At 38.8% G+C, this 19,755-nt stretch overlaps 1 protein-coding gene across 1 annotated transcript in view; it reads right to left on the reverse strand.

Moving 5' to 3' along the window:
• LOC134344928 (short transient receptor potential channel 3-like) overlaps nt 1-19,755 on the reverse strand; it is a 139,529-nt gene that overhangs the window by 36,188 nt on the left and 83,586 nt on the right. The window contains exons 8-9 of the mRNA XM_063045061.1: nt 3,489-3,753; nt 680-875 (exon numbers count right to left, since the gene is read on the reverse strand). Of these exons, the coding sequence (XP_062901131.1) occupies nt 680-875; nt 3,489-3,753 (461 nt within the window). The remainder of the gene's footprint in view (nt 1-679; nt 876-3,488; nt 3,754-19,755) is intronic.

Raw genomic sequence — 19,755 nt, forward strand, 5'->3', positions numbered from 1 at the left:
ATACAAAATATTGTAGGTTAAATCTTCCCAAGGTTTAGTAAATAGTCAGACTGAAAGTGACAGGAGGCCTCAACTCAGCAACCAGAAAGGATGCATAGAAATTGGGAAGGATGGAGATTAGGACAAGCACTGGATTAGAGTTCAGGAACGATACAGAAATTTAAGAGGTGGCCAAAAAATTCATCAGAGCATCTGAAAGGATATTCATCATTGTCCTGGTGCAAAAGATGAGCCAAAAGATCAAATTAACAAGAAGGAAGCCAACACCCACCCTTGGATCAGTCACTGGGTTACACCAAGCTTGGGGACCATCTGCCAGTGAACACTGAATGCTGGAAGTATTGAGCAGGGTCAAGCAGTAACAAACAAGGGGAGAAGCAGAATCAATGCTTCAGATCTGGGGCCTTTCAATATTCAGTCCTGCAACTAGAGGGGAAGCCAGAGTTAGGAAAAGTAAAGAAATCTTAAGGACATTGGTGTGAACTGAATAGTCATCAGAGAAAATGCAAGAGGCCATGAAACTGGACACAGAGCAGATGTGAGGTTGTCAGATTCCCTTAACCCTCTGACCATCCATCCTCTCACTCATTTACACCCACCTTGTCCATAATGGGGTTATTGAAATAAAGACCAATATTTTTACATTAACTAAGCTTTTAAAGTAGATGTCACATCTTACCTCAATTTCCTGATATGAGCTATTGATCATGGCAATTAGCATGTTGAGCAAAACCACCACCATAGTGACATTGTATATTCCATATAAGACATATCCAATGTTCTCAATGAATTTGTGGTCATATTTGAGGACAACAGAAGAAACTTCAGACAAACCGAAGATTGACCAGAATAGTGTCTTGAAACTTTCTTCAACTCTGAGAAATATAGCAGATTTAAATTAATCGGTTCTATTGAAACAAAATATTTTAATGATAATTAAAAGTAGGCTTGCAAAGTTCAGAAAAAAAATTGTTAACCTGCATTCTGGGCATGAGAAATTTCCAATTGTTTTCTAGACAATCTAAGACTTGAATCTTGCCTCTCTGATCACTCAAAGGAGCATCTCAGTTACTTCTATAACACCCATTTTATTCCATGCATCAATGGTGTACAATTTCCATTTTAGTCCTAATAACCCTGCATTTATGTAGCACAACTTCAGTGAATTTTTAATGTCCTTATTCTCTTCCTATCAGTTGTTCTTAATGCATGATTTGCTTTGCTTTGTCCTCCCTTCTCCTACTGCATGCGAATCAGGTGTTTACTTGTCTTCTCTTCAGGTTCCCCAGGAATATTACCATCTTTCACCCTAAGGACAGACTAAAGATCCTCTTTCAGGCCTCCATCAATGTCCTTATGTGACGATTAAGCACAAGAGTGCTTAATTTGCTTATTGTTTCTTGAAATGATTTCTGTCCCATTGCCACCACATAATAATTATAATCCCAATTATGGGACAATTCAACATAAGGAATCAACTTATTAAAATATCTATTTGCATTGGATAATGGATTCCAATGGTATCACTATGTTTTTCCTTGATGCAAAACTCATCTACACAAATACTGTATATAAACACGAGTCCATCTGTATAAAAATAATTTAAAAAGGGCTTATAGCTTTTGTTTCAAGAAGTTTGAATGTACGGGGGTGGGTATACGCTGCCTGCAAAGAGTTTTGGTCAGATTCTATGTATTCTGCTCGTGGCAGGATGGATAACCTGACCTCAAAAGGAATACAATGAGGATTCATCATATTGACAACATGACTAAGAGTTAAATTATGAAGGTACAGGAAATTGGTTTGTGTTACCTGGAGCTTAGTTATAATCTAAGCAAGACATCTACAAAAAAAATCAATTAAATTGGTTTGTTACAAAGATATTATTTCCACCGATGGAGGAAATTGAAAATAAAGTCGTTCAGCGTGACCAGTGGCACAGCTGCTCCATCGACCCAGGTTCGATCCTGAGCTCCAGGGCAGTCTGTATGCAGCTTGTCCACTCTCCTTGTAACTGTGTGAGTTTCCTCACACAGGACACAGTCACAGGGAGGGAAGTAAACTGGGCACTGTTCACTGCCCCTGGTATGCAGGTGAGTGGTAGAACCTGAGGGGGGGGGGAGAGGGTTGCACAGATGATGAAATAGGTTACAGGGAAAACTTGAAGCAGAATGGAATTGCTCTGTGAGATGGCATAGATCTGAAGGGCCAAATGGCCTTCTACATTATAATGAAGTATGGAAAAGATCAGCAATTTTTTTTGGTAGTTTAGGTTGTAAGGGATATGAACACAGACACTAAATGAAGCTGAGATGCAGATAAAGCTTAAATTAACTGAACTGTGGAACAGATTTGATTTTCCAACTCTTGACTGAATGGCCCTCTAAAACTGCAGCAAAATTTAATGTTGCAGCCATTGGTCTTTCTGAAGTGGCTGAGGCACAAGGCCTTCTCAATTTGTGGATAGAGAGCTATCAGGAAGATTGATGTGAATGAGCATGAGTTACTGCAGGAAGTGTGGAATCCAGTTAGATGTCAAGGAGCAATCGTTGAGGCGGGGGAGGGGGTCGGCAGGAGGTCACAGGAACCTGTTAGGCCATTCAGCAAATGTTGATTCAATGCAAGGATTCAAAAGAAATCCAGGGCAATTCCGAACTACGACCAACATCAGAGTATTCAAAAATAGGTAGAGCATTCAGAGTGGAATCTTCCAGTCATTTGTGCAACTTCTTAATCAGAGAGCTCTTGAGACCCTTTTCTAGCCGCTTATTTCCTCCTCTTTCAGGAGTCTATATTACTAAAGGAGAATTGGGACAAAAGGAGTGTTTATGGGCAGCTGCAGGGAGGTGAGATTTATAAGAAAGGGGAGTCACCATTTGGAATTTATCAAGCTAGGATTGGCCTGGCGATGCTTTATATTGCTTTCAACTCTATTCTTCATATTTGCGTTAGACATGTTTTTGTAGGAGGCATAGCTTAAACCCTACACCTTGAAAAGTCAAAAGTGGTTGACACACATAGAGTGTTTAATTCACACTCTTATCTGTTCTTTTTCACAGTCAAGGAAATTATATTTTTGAAAGAATCCTGTTGCTAAAACCTTCCCTTTAAGTAATTGGAATCATCAGAATGTCAATGATTTCCCAGTGTTGAAAAAAATACTGAAAAATCAGTCCAGAATGTCTACATTCTGCAACAGTAAGTACACTGACTTTGTTCTTGGGTAACTTTTAACTTATTTCCCTAATCCTATTGGTACATGGAACACTGACGCATGGCGCAAAGCACTCTGAACTCAGAAGGTAATTCATCTTCTTCCCCTTTTACAAGCGGGTATTTTGTAGCAATTAGCAATGGCATTAGTGGAAAGCAGAAAGCACAAGTTGAGTTTGCCTTGTTAAGCACAGCTCCCAGGGAAGTGAAGATAAACAAAGCAGATCTCATTAAGCAACAATATGAAATAAGTTGAAAAATAAACTTGTACTTACGTTGTGAAAGCCGGATTCACTTTTGCACCAAGGTAATAAGAATAAAGGATAAACATCCCAATCATGAAAGCAAGGAACACCATTATAAAAATGACCATGAATTTGAAAATATCTTTCACAGTCCTTCCAAGGGAAATTTGTAATGGACCAAAGCTTTCATTTGCAGGCAGGATATAAGCGATTCGCGAAAAACTAAGAACAACAGCTATTGCATAGAGGCCTTCAGAAATTATCTGAGGATCGGAGGGAACCCATCTATCTCTGGCTAAAAAGACAAGATAAAAAGTTATACGAAGCATTATTAATTATTATGGTCAAATTTGAAATTACAGCAGACTACATATCATTTACGAAGGCAGAAGCACTTCTGAATTATATCTTAAAATATTTATTGTATGTTTCCTTTTAATAACCTTTGTAGTAAGCATACATATTTCTGAACAGCCTTCTTGTAATTTCATGAAGAAAATCAAATAGAAAAAGCTTGAAGAATTCTCTAAGTCAGGTAGCATAAATGCAAGGTTAACAGCTTGAGAACCTTTCTTCGTAACTGGCAAAGTTTTGTGAGAAATATTAAGCCTACATATCTCTAACCAAAGTTCAAAGTAAAATTATTATCAAAGTATATATATGCCATGATATACAATTCTGAGATTAATTTTCTTATGGGTATATGCAATAAATCCATAATAGAATAATAACTATAATTGAATCAATGAACGACTGCACCAGTTTGAGCATTCAACCAGTGTGCAAAAGACTATGCAATACAAAAAGAAATAATAATAAATAAATGAGCAATAAATATTGAGAACATGAGATGACGAGTCCTTAAAAGTGAGTCCATTGGTTGTGAGCACATTTCAATGCATGGGCAAGTGAAGTTGAGTGAGGTTATCCCCTTTGGTTCAAGAGGCTGAGGGGAAATAACTGTTCCTGAACCTGGTGGTGCGAGTCCTGAGGCTCCTGTTCCTTCTTCCCGATGGCAGTAGAAGAAGAGAGTATGTCCTGGATGGCAGGGGTCCCTGATGATGGATGCTGCTTTCCTGCTACAACCCTTGGTGTAAATGTGCTCAGTGGTGGAGAAGGCTTTACCCATGATGGAATAGGCCATATCCATTCTGTTCAAAAGCATTGGTGTTTCTATACCAGGCTGTGATGCACCCAGTCAATATACTTTCCACTATACATCTACAGAAGTTTGTCAAAGTTTTAGATATCATTTCAAATCTTTGCAAACTCCTAAAGAAGTAGAGGCATCGCTGTGCTTTCTTCCTAGTTGCACCTATGCGCTGGGCCCAGGACAGGTCCTTTGAAGTAACAACACCAAGGAATTTTAAAGTTGCTGACCCTCTCCATTTCTGAGCCTTCAATGAGAACTGGATCAAGGACCTCTGGTTTCATCCTCCTGAAGTCAATAATCAGCTCCATGGTCTTGCTGAAATTGAGTTGCTATGACATCACTCAGCCAGATTTTCAATCTCCCTCCTAAATGCTGATTCGTCACCACCCTTGATTTGGTCAATAACAGTAGCGTTGTCAGTAAACTTGAATATGGCATTAGCCACACAGTCACAAATGTAACATGAGTAGAGGAGCGGTGGCGGAGGGGGGGGGGGTGGGTGGTGAGCATCTGTCAGGAAATGCATTTTCTCATTTTCCAGGAAAAAATGAAAATTCTGTCAAACACCTTTATTCCTCCACTGATGATAACCGTAGACTGAACTACTGTTGTGGGGTGAGGTTAACCACAAGATAAGATGCTGGAAGTTGATGTAGTCAGGCTTAAGCCAATTTCCAGTAGCAGAAAAAACGTTTCTTTCAATCTCACTGGCCTGAAAACAGATATTTTTATTTCGCTCACCAAAGTTAAATGTTACTAATCTTGTTTCTTGTAACTGTGCAGGTAAAAGGGCCAACGCTATGGATGATTCCTTTGCTCTTGCTGAGATCTATAACCTGCAGCAATCTCCCTCATGTCCCTCGACTGCTTTACTCATTGAAATTCAAAATCATAGTGGCTTTCAGCTTCTTAGCCTCAGGATCATTTCAACTTGCAATTACTGCATTATGGAGGTCACTCCCGTCATGGGATTGCTCATACTCCTGTGGAGGCCTCATGAGCAGCCACATGACAAAAGTGATCTGCACAAAGAACATGTCTCCTGCATGCAGTGTTCTTCATATCATGTCCAGGCTGCTCTGATTCCTTGCAATTATCCATTCATTCAGTCACACCACTCCCGTAGCTAAGGGAGCGTTAATTATGTTATATTATGTCTTTTAAGACTTGGCTGTAAAGATCACACTTGTTAGGCTAAATGGATAAAACTGTGAAAACTTGCAACATACCAACAGGGAACATCGCACTGAAACCAACATCAGTATCAGAATGGGATTGCACAGGAAGTTTTTACAACTTTCTTCATAGTTATTCCAAACATAATGACTAAATAATTGTTTCTTGGATATTCTGCTATTGACATTTGCTTCCCTTGGTTTGGTTCATTTCCCAAAACATATCCAACAATGCACCCTTCCTGTTTGGGTCAGAAGCACACTAATTAAGAAAATGCTCCTGAAAGTACATTTCAAACATTGCCGCTTACGTTATTGCTATTCCTGTCAATGGCTGAATAGTTGTAGTCCCCAGTATCACTACTCTATGGATCATACACATCTCTGTCATTTCTCTGCAAAGTTGCTGCTTAATATGCATCCTAGTTGGCAGGCTAAATAATAATCCCAGTGGCATATTTGTACCGCTATTGTTCCACGGCATTCTCTCTCTAGCACTGCGGTATATCCCCTACAGGTCCCCTCTGGGTTATGGACACCTAACTTTTGTCCAGCTTGAACACTAGAATGAGCATTGGGGAAACTGGCAGGATGGATCTGATGGCTGCTTTCAGGATTCAGTCATTTACTGCAATGTCAGGAATGTCATTACATCTTGCAGAGGAATCTTAAAAGTTCAATTAAATGTCATGGTTTAACTACAGGATATGTTCCTCTTGCATTACTTATGTTTTAATTAATATACTGTATACCGACGGTCAGATTCAGTTCTGACCTGTGAACTGTTTTCTTGCTCATCTTATGTGCTTCAATGTTTAGAATCCTTTCTGCCACTCAACTTGTTTAACGGGGTTTATACGTTTGCAAAAAAAACTAGACTGTAGAGTAAATCTATTCCAGAACTTCTTGTACTTCCTCATAGTCTGTGCACAACCCCCTGCCAAATTTATTAAAATCTCCCTCCACACCATTGGTGAACCTCCCCATAAAGGGACATTGGTCCCATTTCTGTTGAAATGCAGTTTCTTTAGCCTGACCAGGGTCCAAACTGCATCAGAACTGGTCCCCGTACCCCAGAATATAATGCCCTCCCTTCTGTATCCGCTCTTCAGCCATGCATTTATCTGTTTCATTTTTCCATTTCTATACTCATTAGCATGTGGTACGAGAGATAATTTGGATATAACCACCTTTGAGGCCCTGCTTATTAATCCCTTTCCTTTACGTTAAAATCTGTCTACAGATCCACGAATTATTTTCCTTTGGCATCGCTGGCATTGATAAAGAGCATGACCTCTGGCTGGCCACCCTCCCATCCAGAACTTCACCTAGCTTTAATTGATCTTGTTAACCCTGGCGCCATGGAACCCTCAAATCTTAAATATGAGAAATTGTTCAAATCTGTTCTTTAGCCTCAGAAATATCTGTCTGCTCTCTTAATGGGAGAATCTTCTGTAATCGTTCACCTTCTGCTCTTCTCAGCCAATTAACATTATTGCACATGACCCCTCTGCTCTCTCCTGTGCAGTTTTGCAGTCCACGGTACTGTGCTCTTGGCAATGGCTGCACTCTCCTGCAGAAACCTCTCCTCCATTGGTACTCAAGAATGAATATAGGTTAGAGAACAAGATGCTTTGGGTTGCCTGATTCTCTTGAATTACCTGTCTATTCATTTTTGTCTATTTAGTAGTCATTCATTCTCTCCCTGCCTGTACTCTTTTTAAACTGTGAAATAGCCTCTACTTCAAAAATGCTGTTCACCAAACCTTCAGCCTCATGGATGGATAAGAGTGATTACAAACAGCTCCCCTTTAGGAACTACAGGCTGTCTCTAATCAGCAACAGCTGGTCTGAAATGATGCTATCCAATCAGGAGGATGAACCCTGCAATGAAGTGCTGAGGCAATATATAGTGTGGTTAGCACTAACTTGTCGGTGCTATTCATGTCGCAGAATGAATTATCTGTGCATCTTAAACTGTGTCAATGAGTGTGTGATAATTATTTATTGTGAATTCTGTGTTCATTCCCAATGTTATCCAGTTGAGCCTTTTGCATTTTTTGGTGAGAATTCTGCAAAGGTGGGTCTAAACATGTTGATTATGTTTCCGTTTTTTTTAATGACGTGACTGCTATACACTCACAGGATGGGACTTTGGCAAATACAAATACAGGTAAACAGTGAAAGGTAGCATTAATCAGTGAATAGGTTGCATCAATTCTGTTAATGTATAAATTCCTGCAGTCTAATCTCTAAAAAGAGTTTATCTTGTTTATCATGCATATTAAGTCTGTTACATCAGTTCTTTTGCCCTGGTATTTGAATTTCTTTATCTTAAATTCACCAAAATATTTAAGGAATGTCTTTACCTCTGTTTCAGCTTTTCCTCTTAATTGAGCTTCATTAATAAAACCCCAACACACTGCTTTCATGATAAATTAACCCTATCTTGACATGCTCCAAATGTGCATTGAAAAATCAAATCTCTTATAAGACCTCAAGATACAGGATCAGAAATAGGTTAGTTGGCCCATCGAATCTACTCCGCCATTTCATCATGTCTGATCTATTTCCCTTTCAGCCCCAATCTCCTACCTTCCCCACCCCCCCACCCTGTAACCCTTCATAGCCTGACTAATCAAGAATCTATCAACCTCTACCTTAAATATATCCAAATGACTTGGTTTCTACAGCTATCTGTGACAATGAATTCCACAGGTTCACCACTCTCCGGCAAAAGAAATTCCTCCTCATCTCCGTTCTTAAAGAACACTCCTCTATTCTGAGGCTGTGTTCTCTGGTCTTAGACTCCCCCACCATAGGAAACATCCTCTCCCTATCCATTCTATCGAGACCTTACAACATTTTGATAGGTTTCAATGAGATCCCCTCTCATTCTTCTGAATTCCAGTGAGTACTGGCCCAGAGCCATTTAACACTCCTCATATGATAAGCCTTTCAATCTTGGAATCATTTTTGTGAACCTCCATTGAAGCCTCTCCAGTTTCAGCATATCCTTTCTAAGGTAAGTGACCCAAAAATGCTCTCAATATTCCAAGTGAGGCCTCACCAGTGCTTTATAAAGTCTTCACATTACATCCTAGCTTTTATATTCTAGTCCTCTCGAAATGAATGCTCCCATTGCATTTGCCTTCGTCATCACAGACTCAACCTGCAAATTAACCTTTAGGGAATCCTGCACAAGGACTCCCAAGTCCCCTTATACATTTCATTTTCATATTTTCTCTGTATTTAAAAACAGTCAACCCTTTCATCTTTTCTATTAACATGCATGACCGTACACTTCTTGACACTGTATTTCATCTGCCATTTCTTTGCCCATTCTCCTAATCTGTTTAAGTCCTTCTGCAGCCTACTTCCTCAATACCTTCTGCCTCTTCACCTATCTTCATATCATCTGCAAACTTTGCAACAAAGCCATCAACTCCATTCATCCAAATCATTGACATATAACTTAAAAAGATTTGGTTCCAACACAAGCCCCTGTGGAACACCACTATTCACCGACAGCCAGTCAGAAAAGGTTCCCTTTATTCCCACTCATTGCCTTCTGTCAATCAACCACTGCTTTATCCATGCTAGGATCTTTCCAATAATACTATGGGCTCATAGCTTGTTCAGCAGCCTCATGTGTGGCACCTTGTGAAAGGCCTTCTGAAAATCCAAGTACAAACATCAACTGATTCTCCTTTGTATATCCTGCTTGTTACTACTTCAAAAAGTTCCAACAAATTTGTCAGGCAAGGTTCTTCCTTATTTATTCAGCCTATTATATCATCTGCCTCCAAGTACCCTGAGACCTCATCCTTAATAATTGAATCCAACATCTTCCCATCCACTGAGGTCAGACTAACTGGCCTATAGTTTCCCTTCTTCTGCCTCTCTCACTTCTTGGAGAGTGGAGTGACATTTGCAATTTCCCAGTCTTGCCAAACCATTCCAGAATCTAGTGATTCTAGAAAGATCCATTACTAATGCATCCACAATCTCTCCAGCCACCTTTTTGAGAACTCTGGGGTGTACATCATCTGGTCCAGGTGACTTGTCTACCTTCAGATCTTTCAGTTTCCCAACAACCTTCTCTAGTAATGGTAACTTCACACACTTCATGCCCCCAACACCTGGAACTTCCACCATACTGCTAGTGTCTTCCACAGTGAAGACTGATGCAAAATACTTAATCAGTTTGTCCACTATTTCATTGTCCCCCCATTACTACCTCTCCAGCATCGTTTTCCAGCAGTCCGATATCCATTCTCGCCTCTCTTTTACGTTTTACATATCTTCTTTAATATTATTGGCTAGCTTACTTTCGTATTTCATCTTTACCTTCTTACTTTTTTAGTTGCCTTCTGTTGGTTTTTAAAAACTTCCCACTTCTCTAACTTCCCACTAATAGTTGCTTTATTATATAGCCCCTCTCTTTTATGCTTGCTTTGACTTACCTTGTTAGCCACAGTTGTGTTATCTTTCCTTTAAAATACTTCTTCCTCTTTGGGATGTATATATCCTGTGCATTCCGAATTGCCTCCAGAAATTCCAGCCATTGCTGCTCTGCTGCCATCCCTGCCAGTGTTTTTTTTCCAATCAATTCTGGCCAACTCCTCCCTCATACCTCTGTAATTCCCTTTACTCCACTGTAAAACTGATACATCTGACTTTAGCTTCTCCTTCTCAGATTTCAGGGTGAATTCAATCATATTATGATCACTTGCCCCGAATAGTTCTTTTGCCTTAAGCTCTCTAATCAATTCCAGTTCATTACACAACACCCAGTCCAGAATAGCTGATCCTCTAGTGGACTCAACCACTAGCTGCTCTAAAAAGCTATCTCGTAGGCATGTGGTACTTATTTTGTATACTGTGTGCATTCAAGTATAAAACCTTCAGTTCTGTATTCATCATCCTTTTCAATTTTGTACCCTTTTACCTAAAAGTAATATTAAAGTGATACAAGACTTTGTCTATATAATTCATTGCAGCATCCCATGTCTTGCAACTTGCCATTCTTGTATTCCCCCACACTGTAAGTATAGCTCGGTGACTCCCAGCGGGGGTGGTTACATGTCCTAAGGGAGCATTAGGGGAAATAGAAGTCATCAGGGGGTGTTCAAGATTATTGGGGGATGGGGTGGTAAGCAGCACCCTAAACTGAGGCACAAGACCTGACCAACCACTAGTAGAGCAGGCACTTCCAAAAATATGATGAGGTACTGGAACACAGGAAGAACCATCGCTCTGCAGGCGGTGAGCACTCATCGTCACAACACATCTGAAACTCGGCAACTTCATCCGACCTCACCAAGCAAGCAGACATTATTGGGGATGCATAAATTAGCAACCAGCTGAGCAGCAACATGGAATGAGTTCCTGCAATTTAACAGTTGGTAAGTCGAGTACACCCTCTCAACTTTCTCTACAGATCTACAGAAAACAGGTCATACAATGATACAGCACTGCCAGAACCAAATGGTGAAATAGAGCCAATCAGTGAAACTGCCATCCCCGAGGATTCCTCTTGAGGTGTTCAAAGTGACCTCAGCTTAATATGTGTTGTTAAGAACCATCTTTGGGCATTATGAGACCTTACGTGGTTGGTCAATCATTCTTAACTAGAATACTATAAATTAGCTTGCCAAACACCAGCTCTATCCTGACTAACACTCAGGTTCCAGTCTGAATCCTTGTCAATATAACTTTTGTTGTGATCGTCTTCATTCTCACCTCGCTGTTCCTTTGCGTGCCACTACCATCGTTCCATCCGTGTCAACTCGTTGCCGTTATCAACATCTAATAGGCATTCCCAGTTTGTGTTAATATTTTACTTTAATTTAGCCCCGTTAATGATGGATAAGTACGTATGATGCGATCTCTACAAGTCTGAAGGCAGTGAAGTCTTGAATTCTAATCCTGCTAAGAAACAGAAACTGCAGGAAGTGTGTCAATAAAATGTTATAAACCTGGAGTACGGTTTTATTCCACTCCCGTCAGATCAGTGACACCCCATGTATCTGTAATACTGTACTGTCTAATGAAGTCATGAAACCATAAAGATTGTAGGAACACCCTGAAAAGGCTACTTATGGTATTGCTCAGTTCCAGAAGATGAAAGAAGTATTTGAAAAGCATTGTACACCCGAGTCATTTGCCAAGAAATCTAAAAATGACTTTGATAGTGGTCTCATTGCTTCTTATTACATTTCCAAAATATTAGGACAGTGTGAAAAATCTCATGCGATTGGTGAAAAATTAATAATGCTTGCTGTATCAGAAGTGCTCCCCACTGTTCTCAAAATGGCCACCAGTATTTTAAAATCAATTCCTCTGTGTAGTAACTCTGTAGCTCACTGTATTGATGAAATGAATGAAGACATTGAGTATCAACTATGCACAGAACTACAAAAAACAGAATTTGGGATACAACTGGATGAGTCAACAGTGCGAGACAACAAGGCATTGATAATGGCATATGTATGGTTTATCAAAAATGGAAAAGTTTATCGAAGTTCAGAATGAAGAAGAAACAAAAATGCTTTTTAAAAATGTTGGCATTGGGGCATGTGGCTACACTGTCTTATGGAGTTTCTTGGTCTTTGGAGAAGAAGCAAACTGCTCTTTATTGTGTTTCCATCCTCCTAGCTCGTTGAAAGATGCTTCAGGGCAGTGAACCACAAACTCACAAAGAACTGAAACTAGTTGGATATTGTTAGGCATGTGAACTTAAGCGTTTTGCTGTCACAACTTGAACCAAATATTTCAACTCTCACTAAAACCGTTAAGCTCAAAGATCACATTGATGTCGAAGCCACTGTACAGCGCACAGGTGCTGTGTAAGGACAAATAAAAAACTTTAAAGCAGAATCATTTTTCTCACATTAGCATATGGTCGACATGTTTTTACACTGCTGGAAAGCATATTGTGCCTAACAGGGGCATTGGCAAGTATGAAGGTGCTTTAGGAGGGTATTGTCAAGTATGAAAATATTGAGAAACAGTGGTATAGCCTTACGCACAATATTATATTTTCAAAGCCATTAAGCCAAATACTGATAATCTAATCTAACAACTGTGTAACAATTTCCACAACCTCCCCTCTCAATGAGGATTATGGAACAACAGCATACATTTATAGAGTACTTAAATAGTAAAGCATCCTTCACCATCGGTGGTATCTACGGAAGGTACTGCCTGAAGAAGGCAGCATCTCTCATCCAAGATCACCACCCTCTGGGCCATGCCATCTTCTTGCAGCTGGCATTGGACAGGAGGTACAGAAACCTGAAGTCCTGTACAAACATGTTCAAGAACAGTTACTTCCCTTCAGCCATTTGTTTTTTGAACCAATCAACTCAATGCTAATCACCAGAGTTTAGCAACGCTCGGATCATTAATCACTTTGCACTGAAATGGGCTAGGTTTTGTTTTTTTCTAAATTCACTCTTGTTTTGTAAAATTTGTGTTTAATTCATGTTTTTCTTTTGAATGTTGATTATATGGTGAGCCGGTGATGCTGCTGCAAGTTTTTCATCACACTTGTGCATGCATAAAATGTGTGTATGACAATAAACTCACCCGTGACTTTGACTCTGAATATTACCAGACAAAATATGAGTTTGAGTTACATAGGTAGATGGGCTTGTTGGGATGCCTCAAAGGAGGAGAAAGGTAGAAATTTCTGAACTTCGGAGTAAATGAAAATTTAAAAAAGAAGTCTAGATGTTGTAAATCTGAAATAAAAACAGAAAATGCTGGAAACATTCAGCTTCTGTGAAAAAAGAAAGGTTCTGCTGTCAAGTCTATGACCTGAAATGTTAGTTTTTTTTTTCTTTCCATGCATGCAGTTTGATCTGCTGAATGCTTTTAGAATCTTCTGTTTTTATCCTGGAACTCAAGGCTGGGACACTGAAGACTGGTGGAAGTAAAGAAATTTGCAAAATATACAAGAAGTGAGAACTGAGAAAAATGGAGGTACTGTAATCTGGAAAGATATAGGGCTGAAAGGGGCTGCATTGGAAAGATTATGAAAATTCAAGAGTTTTAAATTAAGAATGATAATATTAGAATCAATATCTTGATTTACTAGTTCAAGGGTGAGGGGTGAATTGGACTTGATGCAAATTAGTGTACACGCAGCAGAATTTTGGTGCGCTTAAAGATTAACAATCATTTTTAAAGGTTAGCTTTATTTGTCATATATATATATTGAAATTTTGAAACATACAGTGAAATGAGTCAACAGCCAACAGAGTCTGAGTATTTGCTGGGAGGCAGACCGTAGGTGTCACCAGGCTTCCAGCACCAACATAGCATCCCCACAAGTTAATAACCCAAGACTGTACATGTTTGCAAAGAGGGAGGCAACCAGAGCACTTGGAGAAAACACACTTGGTCAGGTGGAGAATGGAAAACTCCTTACAGACAGTGATGGAAATAGAGCCCTGATCGTTGACCACTGGTGCTGTAAGGCACTGTACTAACCGCTACATCACTGTGCCACCCCGTACTGTGCAGGGGTTTATACTGGGTTTTAGATCAGAGGCAAGGCCGGAGTACTTAGGAGTTGTCTGTGCCAAGTGTTTTCAGGGCCCATACCTTCCTACTTTTTCCAGTCTACCTTGCACTTGCCCCAGACTCTCATCAATGTCAACAGGCCTTTCATACAATCCTGTTCAATTTTTGTGATATTTTACATCCTCTTGTCTCCTATTATCAACTTTATTGAAATCTGCTCTTCTCAACAAGCCTATTCATAACACTTTGGTTTCATTCCAATGTTTAATTCAATTTCTTTTTCATGGGAATCGGATTACTTAGCATGTGAAAATGAGATACCCAATGATTTAATTTCTATGCACTCTCTTTCTAGACCTTGATTACTTTGCCCTTCCATAATGGTAGAAGCTGGAAGCTTTCAAACAGTCGAGTTTTATAAAGGAACATCCTATAGTCGTTAGCCTCCAGATTGATTCAAGACTTGCTCATTCACAACTCTGTATACAGCACTTGAAATTGACCTTATACCTGTATTCCAGTCAACCCAATTCAATCCAGTAGCTAAACTTCATAGGGAAGGAAGGTCTCATTTACTCACCTGTGGAAAGTCACATTTACTCAACCTGTTGATAAATGTTTATGCAATAAAGCAGACAATTTTGGATGTACTGTATTTGTTGATTTGCGAAAGGTTGTTTACTGAAATACACTGGTTACTGTTATTATAAATACCCAAAATACCAGATACCTGAAATTATAGACTCAAGATTCAAAATAATTTATTGCCATTTTTCAGAACAAACACACGTGGAAAGGAGAGTGAAATGATTGTTACTCTGGATCTGATGCAGCTTAAAAAACAATAAGCATAAAAAACACAATAAAATACAATAAATATGAAAGTAAAAGTAATCCTTTAAAACATTGTACAAATAATTGTTTGAGTGTGGACGCAATGTACAAGGTAATCAAAGGAAGGAAGATCAGGGCAGAAAATCTCACCTCCTTAACCCACCCAGCCTGTCTGTGACTCTAAACCCATCAATATGTTTTTTTTCTAATCCCCAACTGAAATGACATAGAAAGCCATTAATTCCAGTGGATATTAGGGACGGACAATATATACTAGCAACACAAATGAAGAAATAAATAATTATCAATAAAAGCAATCAGAAAAGCAAATGCAAAGAGGTCAATCTGGAGGCCATGAGTGGGGATGCCTTAACTTGTTCTAATTAGTATTAACTAATGGAAAGGAAATTTGGCCAGTGATTTTAATATAAACAATAATTGTTGCCCATTTTGTACTATTTTCTGGTCTCTCTGCATTTGCAAATGAAGTGTAATAGAATTTTAAACTAATATGAGTGAAACATTGTAAATAAAAACTTTGATAAGTAGAGAAAAATTACACCAGTGAACTGCAGATTTAAGATAGTAAGTTATTTTTAGAATTCTAAAATAATGTTTGATGGTAATTTCTTTGTTAGAGAACACTAAACCTGTGCAGATACGGTAACGTGCACAAGGACATGCCATATAATATCACAGGAGCTGCATGCTTGTGTTTTTTTTAAAAAAAACCTTTTAAATACTAATTAGAAATATATCACTGATATTTAGTCACACATAAAGTGGCAAGCAGAGCTCGATTCTGACTTGAGTGATGTCTGTGCGGTGTTTGCACATTTTCCTTATGGTTTCTGTTTGGTGTTTGGGCTTCCTCCCACATCCCAGATAAGTGCTAATAGGTTAAGTTTCTACAGTAAATTGACCCTGGAATTGGTGGGTGCTGGGAGAATCTGCGTGGAGTTGATCAGCATGTGTGAGAGGAGCTGTTACAGGGAAATATGCAGGGGAAAGGATGGATGGGTTTGTTCTGAGATCCGGCACAGGCTCAAGAGCCCAAATGCTCTCCTCCTATGTCATGAGAAATATGAAAATACAGATCAAAACGCTGTGATGTGCAATTGAAAGTGGACTTGATATTTGCCTCAGTTAGTGGCCATTTATATATCAGGAATGATATGTGCTGCTGTTCTGCCTATTTACAGTCAGCTGTTTATTTGCAGCATCAATAATTGTGACCATTTTCCTGTAACTCAATACATGTACACAGACATTGATGTAATATACGAAACATAACAACTAATAGTTTCATTCCAAATACTATTCATAACCTAATATAAAACAGATAGGAAGAGACTACACAGGTGAGGCTTAACAGTAGGTCTGCTCTATTCTAAATTTTCTAGCTAGGATTCTTACATTTGGCTTATTTGAACAAAATAATGGATATACAATCTATCGTGCATTTAATCACATTTGCAAGAGAGAAGCAATGGTGGGAAATATTAAGTTAACTCTCTAGGGTGCTGAACTTATCATGCTCTGAAGCCTCATGTCATGGTTGTTAATTTTTCTGGTCATTAATGAATGATAAATTAGATAGGTCATAAATTGGACTGCTGACCTTCGAGGTCAATTATCCAATTTGCAATCCTCTCAAGCAAGGGTGTCTGTTGCCAGCAGTGACCTTTTCATGAAGTGATTTCAGTGAAGAACAGCACTTTCAACAGAAGACCTTTAATCCAATTCTCATTGTTTGTAATTGCAACAATTATTTCCATGAGCCTCTTAAGTTTATAAACAGGCATGCACTCTACTTTTCTGCAAAACCAGAAGGGGCTTGCAAAATCATTACACAATTCAAAGCAGATCATTGTCTTTTACCCATTAACCCACACCACCATTACATACACATCACCTAGTGTCACTCTATGTACAAACTCTTACTTGTACATTGTGTTTTATAGGATTGCTTTTATATTTATATTTAAATTTCAATAGATGTATGTACACAGCTTATAATTATATTTAAATTTATTGTGTTTTTTTTTGTGTTCTTTATGCTTATTCTGTTTTTTCTTGTGCTGCATCGGATCCAGAGTAACAGTCATTTCATTGCAAAATTTAATCTGACCACCCACTGGATCAATTACAGAGAGCACATCTAAAAGGTCGGTAATGCATCTTTTAGAACATGAAGTGAACTCTAAACTGAAGACCACCACTAATTTTAATCCTTGCAACAGACTGCAAGTAACAAAACAATTATTTCCACATTGATAAATTAACCCTGAAAATACTTAGTATAAAATATTTACCTACTAAATTTACTCTATCTAGATTTCTACTTTTTTTTCCCCCAAAAGATGTATGAACTTTATTCTTGAAATTTGCTGCTTTTGTTCTCTAATCTGAAATCAGATGGAATGCATGCAGGTTAATTTCAGATGAGTATCCTGAGACTGACAAGCAGGCAATTGGAAAATGAATACAGGAGCCTTAGGGAATCCACAACTTTCTGAATTTACAATGGTAGTTTTAGTAATTGAAAAGGGACTTCATGGAGTTGGTTTCATTACTATCCAACTGGCAGAACTCATTTTAAAAGCACTGCTTGGAAAGGGACTCTTACAAGTTGTTTAGACCTATTTAACTCAAGTAGACAGGAATTTTCAAGATTTATGAAAATTAACCTTATAGCAATGTGACTCAAAGTACATTTTGACTGGTCTCTGAGAAGGAGAGCTGCCACGGCCTTGCCATCAGTTTGAAGCAGACTTGGTCATTGGTTATACAGCAAACATGGCCATTGAAGAAAAGTATAACACTTTAAGAAGGTAGAATATTCCACTTAGGCTCGTTTTTGACCATCTTACCGCTTTTACTATCACTTGTCTGAATGTTGGTGGCTGCCCTTTCCTGAGTGTGAATTGAAACAGCAGCACTTAAATATGCACCGGAAGATAGGAACAGGAGTGAGCGACTGATCTTCTCATAGATGATCAGCAATTCAATCAGCTCATAGCTGTCTGCGCCCTTCCATCAAACCTCTAGCATATCCCTCGATATTTGTCTTATATAAAAATCAATCTTAAATTTAACAACTGTAATTTATGAAAGATAGTTCCAAACTTCTATCTTTTTCATGCATAAATGTTCCCCAATTTGATTCCTAAAGGGCCCAAATTAAATCTTTACTTTAAGTTTTCTAATTTTGATTTCCCAGCCAACAGAAATCATTTCCTTCTCTCTACTTTTTCTATGTAATATATTGAATATTTTGCTCAATCCATCCTATCCTTTTCGGTACCAGTTGTCAAACCGAGTTTTTGTAATCTATCCTTTTAATTTAATCCTGGAATTTTACATAAAATTCCAGTAAGAATTCAATCCAGTTCTTCTGCCAATATAAAATTCCCAGTTTATGATGCCTGGAAAAGCTCCCAATACTCTTCGCATTATCTAAGCAAGACTTGGTGTAGCAAAAGAACAATCACTAACTTAATTCATTCTGTCAATATAAACCTTACTCACCTTCTAGATGCAGCCCCCACTTGCCCTGTATACCAGTTGGTTCTTTAGCTCATTTGGATAGCTAGCGGCAAATATTATTGATAAAAATGACCTTACCTTGTCCAAAACTATCAGGAAATATATACTTCAATCACTCAAACTATTAGAAAAAGAAGCTGTGCTAGTGTCACAGCCTTAGATGATGGCATATTTTACAACCCTGTATTTAACAGTTTTTTGTATTTCTTTGTATTCTCGCTCTCAACACCCTGCCCCCCCCCGCCAACCTATTAAACAGATAATCTCTGCAGCTGGTTTCCAGGGTAACCCTATCCTACCACAGCGATTCTCATTGACCAATCGCCTGCCGCCTCACAACTACCTTCGCTACTACTAAAAGACAATTTGTTTTCTCCCATCCCCAGTTCCTATGAAGTCCTGAAGCATTAGCTCTGTTTCTCTTTACAAATGCTGCCTGACTTGCTGAGGATTTCCAATATTTTATGTTTTTTTAAAAATTTTGGATTTCCAGCATCTGCAGTTTATTTTATTTGCTTTTTATCATATTCAATGATTTCAAGTACTGTAACTGGACTTTGCAGCATGTCATAGAGTTGTATAGCAGAGAAACAAGCCTTTCAGCCTACCACATTAATGCAGAACATCATGTCCATCAATACCAATCTCACTTCCATATTCCGCTTGGCTCAATTCAGGGCCTGCCAAGATCTCTCAAATGTTATTACAGTTCCTGCCTCCACCAGCTTCCTGGCAGCTCGATTCAAATGTAAATTACTTTCCTACGTGAAAGATTTATCTCCTAAATCTCCCTTAAACCTCATCCTTTTCACCTTATAGACACCCCTACCATAGGGAACAGACACTGTTTGTCTACCCTGTATACAGACATCCCACCCTGCAAAAACTCATTTCAGCGAGGTAGCACCATCAATTTGTGGGAGACTCTCGGAACTTCTGGGAGAGGTGGGATGTCTGCAATAGAGTAGCTCCTTAGCAGCTAGCCAGTTAGTTTAAATAATGTTAGTCAGTCATAGTCATTGTCATACTTTATTGATCCCGGGGGAAATTGGTT

Source organism: Mobula hypostoma, chromosome 4, assembly GCF_963921235.1.
Source record: "Mobula hypostoma chromosome 4, sMobHyp1.1, whole genome shotgun sequence".
NCBI classification, from domain to species: domain Eukaryota; kingdom Metazoa; phylum Chordata; class Chondrichthyes; order Myliobatiformes; family Myliobatidae; genus Mobula; species Mobula hypostoma.